Here is a 6,153-nt window from a genome sequence, read left to right as displayed (position 1 = left end):
CGTAAGACCATGAAATAAGTGTATTTCAACAGTAGGATATTACACAGCAATTCTTAGAAAAGGTTCTCAATGCACCTATATATGCAAAGTTCTGTAATTTTTTTAAAAATTAAGATAAAGGTTATGATCATCCTAACCTTTGTTATAAGAGAAGAGCATGTTGGGATGAGAATACATATATTTCCCTCTATGGAGGTGAAACGCTGGAAATCTAAGAAATCTAGGATTTTTAGAAGCAGCAGAATGATTTCTCCACCTGATACACACAACCCTCCCCCCACGAACCCACACCTGTCTATACACGCCACATTCCTCCCTCTTGTAGGCACGCAAGGCAGTGAGATGGCAAGAAAGCACCCGTTTGTCCACCACGGACATGAGAGCGTGGTCCAAGACGGGCCCCATGCGGCTCCCAATCACCAGCCGTGGAGCCTTTGCAGAGGAGGTGGCAGCCCGAGTCTACTGCCCAAGGGACCGAGCATCCAGTACGACAGGCTCCTCACGAGTGAGTTGGTTCAGCAGCAAGGATTAAAGATTTAATTGACTTGGTGCGTCCCTGGACCAGAATTAAAATGATGACATCACCCAATACCAATGAATACCCACTGAAATCTGTACCAGGCTTCCAGAAAACATAAGAGCCAGTCTTCGCATCAAGACACACACACTTGGTACTAGATTTGCTAAACTGTCCCCCTGATTTTCCTGGACTCATGAGTTCTCATTTGGTCAAACATGAAGCACCAACACTAATTTTTTGATTTAAACATCTCAAACATGACTAGCATACACACCAGTGAAAAGAAATGCCTCAAATAAACAGAACGTAATAAGGTTCTGATATGCCACACGTCTAGGGGAAAAGAATATTCTCAACTGCACGACTACTCCCAGAAAGACAGGCTGCTGGCATCACTCTGGTTCGCAGGCCCTTCAAGTACAATCTTGTAGTGTCAGAGACGTGACTTATATACATAAAGCGCACACAGCAAGATGTGACACCGCCTTGAAAGAGTGACTCTACAAACACAAAAGGCCACCTGGCCAGTTACAAGGCTGAATTTCTTCCTCTTCCTGAGGACTATGCCTGTGTTTGGCTTCTCGGAGACCACTGACCTCCATCTGTGATGTCAGCGCAAAGAACCCAAGCCCAAGAGCAGTGGCAGTCTCCACGGCAGTGACGTCCGCATCTCACTCCTGGATGAGTTTACCAGGGAGGCGTAATGACTCCCACTCATTGCCTCTGACATTTCCTATTACTTCACAACGATTTCATAAACCTCTCTGGAAAGGCCTGGGGGTGAGGGGTGAGGAGGGGCAGCACCCACCACCACGAGCCCCACAGCCCTCCACCCAAGAGCCCACAGGCCGCCGCTCGGCGGTGCCCCCGCCACAAAGCCCAGCCGGGCCTCGGATTCCTCCTCCATGCTTCCAACCAGTGACTACAACCTAGTGAGCAGAACTCAGTGGGCAAGAGGAACAAAGCCCAGGGACCCCAACAAAGAACACGGGCCAACTCAGTCCCCAGAGCTCTACCCGCATGCCCTGTCCCAGCACCACCGAACTATTGAGCCCCGAATTCCAAGTCAGCACCTCAGGACTTCGGCTGGGTCCTCTCTCCTCCTCTCCCCTGACACCGAGCCCATGTAAAGAGAGAGGCTACCAAGGCTAAGTTAGAACACCGGCATCTTTCTGCATATCCTGTCCTTAATCGGCAATCCCAAACACATAAGGACAGCTGAGAAGTGTTGGCACTGGTTCTGGCAATCGTCACAGCGCGAGGACCCCACTCTGAACTCCCGAGTCACCTTCTCGTCCAAGCCTGTGGATCCCCGCCATGTCTGCATGGCTCTGCAGCAGAATCTGTCGGGGCTGGGGGAGGGGGGTTCTCTCCTCCACATCAGAGTGCACAGAACCTCTAGGAGCTCCACCTCAGCATTCCTTTTTAAAGCTCCCCACAAACTCTTGTTTCAGGACCAGATATTTACTCAGCTTCATCAACTCACACAGTCCTTCAAACGGTTATGCGGTCCACGAACAGAAGTGGGGCGTGGCCGAGAACAGGAGCCTGAGTCTGCCCCCAGAGCACACGGGCACTGGCTCGCGCCAGTGTGAGTGTAAGCGAAAGCCTTCCAGAAGACCTCAGAAAACCTGCTGGCAAAATCTCTCCGGAAGCAGCGTCGGCATCTCATAAATGTGTCCTGGACACGAGAAGCACCCTTCCACACCCCCGCTGCTCAGGCAGCTCTCCAGGAGAGCCCCTCGAGGGGTCACTCACCAGACCCCGGTGACCGCCGGCCCGGCGGACATCCTGCCATAGCATCACACGGCCTGGGTGAGCAGAGGCCATCTTCCCGGAAGCCCCAGGTTTGGAGCGGCCTCACCACACCAGGGTCCAAGGGCCCCAGGCAGCCAGGCTTGGAGCGCCGGCTGCGCTTTCCCTGCCTTCCCTCCAGACAGCGCGTGCACCCGGGGCCGTCCCTCCCCTCCGGGAGGAAAGCAGTTCTTGCTCCAACACAGGCCAGAGGCGCTGGGCAGGGAGGGAAAGAAAAGGCCTGAAGCTGCAGGAAGGCTGACGCTCCTTGATGTGCTTGCACGAAGGCCTCCTCGCCCTGCAGCGTCTGCGTGCTCGTGCGGGGCTGTTCCCATTTCAGTTTGGGCACAGAACTTGAGGTAAGATTCATTTTTGCTTTACCCAATTATCCCACAGTAGTAGCATTCTCAAAACTAAGCAACATCCACAACCAGGAGCCAGGCATGGACGAGACAAGAATTCTGTCCCGGGCCTTTTCGGTGTGGGCCGGCCGGGACCCTTATGACTGCAACACAAGCGCCCTGGGCTGCCGTCAAGTCTCCCCAAGCTCCAGCGCTGTGATTCCCTTGCTTGCAGGCTGCCCGTGAAGGGACGTGTAATGTTTAACCCCAGGAGAAAAGCAGCTCCTTGGCGCAGCCCCTCGGAGGCCAAACCCGCCCTCACCTGCTGCCTCCGGGCTCTGCCCAGCCTTGGTGAGGGGCTCCATGAGAGCTGCTACCAACATCTCTGTACAGGTTCTGGTCTCTCTTGCTTGGAATTTTTTTTTTAAAGATTTATGTATTTATGTGCACAGAACTGGGGTAAGGGCCAGCAGTGTAGGGGCGGTGAGAGGATTCCCCAGAGACAGAGCGGGGAGCAGAACAGGCTGACAGACGAAGCGCACTGCTGAGGGGAGCAGTGGCAGGTCAGGAGAGGTCTGCTGCGCCCACCCTGTGGGTCAGCTCCGGGACTGGGAACTGAACTTGTGCTGAAGCAGCAGCGGCAGCTTCGTAGTGCTGGGCTTTACCCTGCTGTGCCATGGGGAGGGCCCTTGTTTGTACTGTTGGATTTAAAAGAAAATGCTCCCAATAGCAAGGCAAATGGTGGGTGGGTGCAGAGGTGACTGAGGGAAAGGGCTTCTCCCTGTAGCCCAGAGTGGAGCTACTGCTGACGTGCCTCTGGACAGGCGCACACACCACTTCTCACCAACACAACAGGGCGCACATGCCCTGGACGGCCCACGACTGGCAGCGAATCATTGCACACACCCTCGGGGCGCCCAGCGCAGAGACCACCCGGCGCAGAGACCACCCGGCGCAGAGACCACCCGGCGCAGAGACCACCCGGCCTCGTTACTTACTTCTTCTGGAGGCCACTTCTAAACACAGCAGCAGACAAGCCTCAGCCTCGGTCTCCAAAGGCTGCCTGCCAGCGGGCTAAGCCACAGGCCCTGCCTCTGCAAAGCTTACTTGCCTCTCTTCTTGCATTCATTCTTCGGAATTGAAATTAAATCAATTTCCTGATGTTCTGGCCCCAAAAAGCCTCTACGCAGACACCCAGCTCTGAGAGGGGCAGGCGCAGCAGTCCTAGTGAGAGGCAGGGCAGCTGACAGGCCCAGGGGCTGAGCACAGCTGGGCGCTGGTCATCACGGAGGGAGGGGTGTGCAGTAAACAGCCACCCAGCATGGCGGCTGGCCGAGGGGGACCCACAGAAACAGGAACATTGGCACTGGGGCCGGTCCCCAAAGATTCGAGAAAATCTAGGAGCCAGGAACCTTCTGGAACCCCAGGAAACTACACTTCTGCCCCCAGGAGCCAGGGAGAGGGAGGTCTCGAAGAGCAGGCACGGTCTGAATGAGTCCAGCGTGGAAACGTACAGCCCTGCTTCAGAAAGACCATGTCTAGTCCATTATTCTCCTATGACCAAGGGCTCCAGGCACCCCCATTGAGGATGAGATGACAGTGGCCGCATTCGCCCACTAAGGAGGACACGGCTGCGCATGGACTGCACATGCCTTCTGCGGGGGGAGTGCCCGGGAGGTTGCTGGCAGAGCCGACTCCTGTCAGAAGCCAGCCGACCGCTCACCGAGCAGCCCGTATACACCCAGAGCGGGGAGGGGGCGAAGTCCCGGCGAGGTGCACAGCCCTACTCTGCCGTGCGTTCAGCCGTGGAGAGGAGGGGAGCGGGCACCTGGCCGAGGCCACAGAATGAGAAGTAGTCAGCCAGGCGGAGATCCTGGGGCAGCGCCTTCCAGACAGCAGACAAGGGCTGTGGGCAAGACAGCAGGAGACTACGCGGAGAAAGGGGGCGGGGCGTGACACACGGCCCCACAGGCCATGACCACACGGCCCCACAGGCCATGGTAAGGAAGCTGAATTGCACTCAAAAGCCCCCGCAGGGCACGGGTCCCTTCCAGAACAAGGCCCTCCTCTCCCGTTGCCCATGCCCAGAGCTTGGCCCCACAGCTGGCCCCCACCGGCCATGGCTGCTCTAGCCACATTCAGCTGGCATGGCCCAGCAGAGGCTGCATGGTGGAGGGCAGGGGGTGGTTTGCTCTCTGGCGTCCAGCGCCACACTTCCAAAGAGCTGTGCTCTGATCATTTTCACGGGACAGGGGCCCCAGTGTAGGCCACTGCACTGTCCTCCTGGTTCTGGTGGTCAGTGCTGCCCTGCTTCTAAGTCGTGGGGCCTAAAGGTTCAAAGTAGACCCACTAGACTGAAACCCACCTGCTAGTGCTAGACTCTGAAATAACCCTGATTTAAATTAGTTATATGAAAATAAAGGCCACCTATAAACAAGCTTTTGTGCCTTAAACAGCACTGCGGGTGTTTTCACAATGGACCTGAGTACGTAAAAGTGAATGTTCCCGACGAGCTGTGCAGGCCCGGGAGCCCTGGCAGCACTGGGCACCCAGAGGGGAGTAAGCCCATGGAGATACCCAGGACCACAGTGGGCAGCTGCCCACCCAACAGCCCTACGGGGCGGTGCCAGCCCACGGGCGGGGGAAGCGGGCGAGCAGACAGTGCCCAGCTCTGCAGAAGGGCAAGGCGGGGGACGTGGGTGCCTGGACAGAGTTCCTGGCATTCACACCGAACCAACAGGCTATGGCTACGTCGATGCCCCTGGGGTACAGACGCCCCAGTGTGTATACGTGGCGCTTCTCCCTCGTACCAAGACAACAGGGTGAAAAACTGGACATTTCCCTCACCCCGCCAAGAGGGTCTGGGCGGAATGGGGGGGGGGTGTCCTCCTGGTTCTGGTGGTCAGTGCTGGAGTGTGAATCTCATCAGCTCCTCTCCCCAGAGGCAGTAATATCTCCTACCCAAAGTCAGGTACCCTTTCACGCAAAATGGCACTTCTCTGAATCCATTCCAAAGAAACCTAGGACGAACGCCCAAAGGGAGAGCCAGGAATATTTTACATGAAAGCACGGTTTTTTACAGGAAAAAACTAGAAGGCCCAGGTTGTGCAGCCCCATCAATGCAGCAGGAGAGACAGCATGCAGGCAGGGCGGGGCCAGAGGCCGGGTTCTGGGGCTGAGCTGCAAGCCAGGGCTGCCTGCGGCCTGAGACACCGCCCTCCACAGACTGAGCTGGCGGCTGGCGGGCGAAGACGGGCTCTCTGCCACGCCATGCTATGTCAGTATTGTTAGACTATTCCCTGAGCACGTTACGACCTTCATAGAGTAAAAACACACCCGCATACAAAGCAAACCACGGTGCACCTGAATACTGGCAATGGCCTGTCAACACCTCAAAGTCCTGTGGCCTCAGACAGCACACCTGGAGCAGGAGACCCTGAGGCCACCTGCGCCTAGGGTCAGTTCACACCTTGGCAATTGCCACCCACCTCTGCAGAA

The 6,153-nt window shown here is 56.4% G+C and overlaps 1 protein-coding gene across 1 annotated transcript in view; it reads left to right on the top strand.

Annotated features, from left to right (window-relative positions):
- Positions 1 to 376: 376 nt before the first annotated feature.
- LOC101627059 (chromosome unknown open reading frame, human C16orf72) overlaps positions 377 to 6,153 on the top strand; it is a 120,966-nt gene continuing 115,189 nt past the window's right edge. The window contains exon 1 of the mRNA XM_012731659.1: positions 377 to 505. Coding sequence (XP_012587113.1) covers positions 377 to 505 — 129 coding nt within the window. The remainder of the gene's footprint in view (positions 506 to 6,153) is intronic.

Source organism: Condylura cristata, unplaced genomic scaffold (assembly GCF_000260355.1).
Source record: "Condylura cristata isolate star-nosed mole 26May11 unplaced genomic scaffold, ConCri1.0 scaffold00032, whole genome shotgun sequence".
NCBI classification, from domain to species: Eukaryota; Metazoa; Chordata; class Mammalia; order Eulipotyphla; family Talpidae; genus Condylura; species Condylura cristata.
This window is presented reverse-complemented; position numbering and strand designations above follow the sequence as displayed.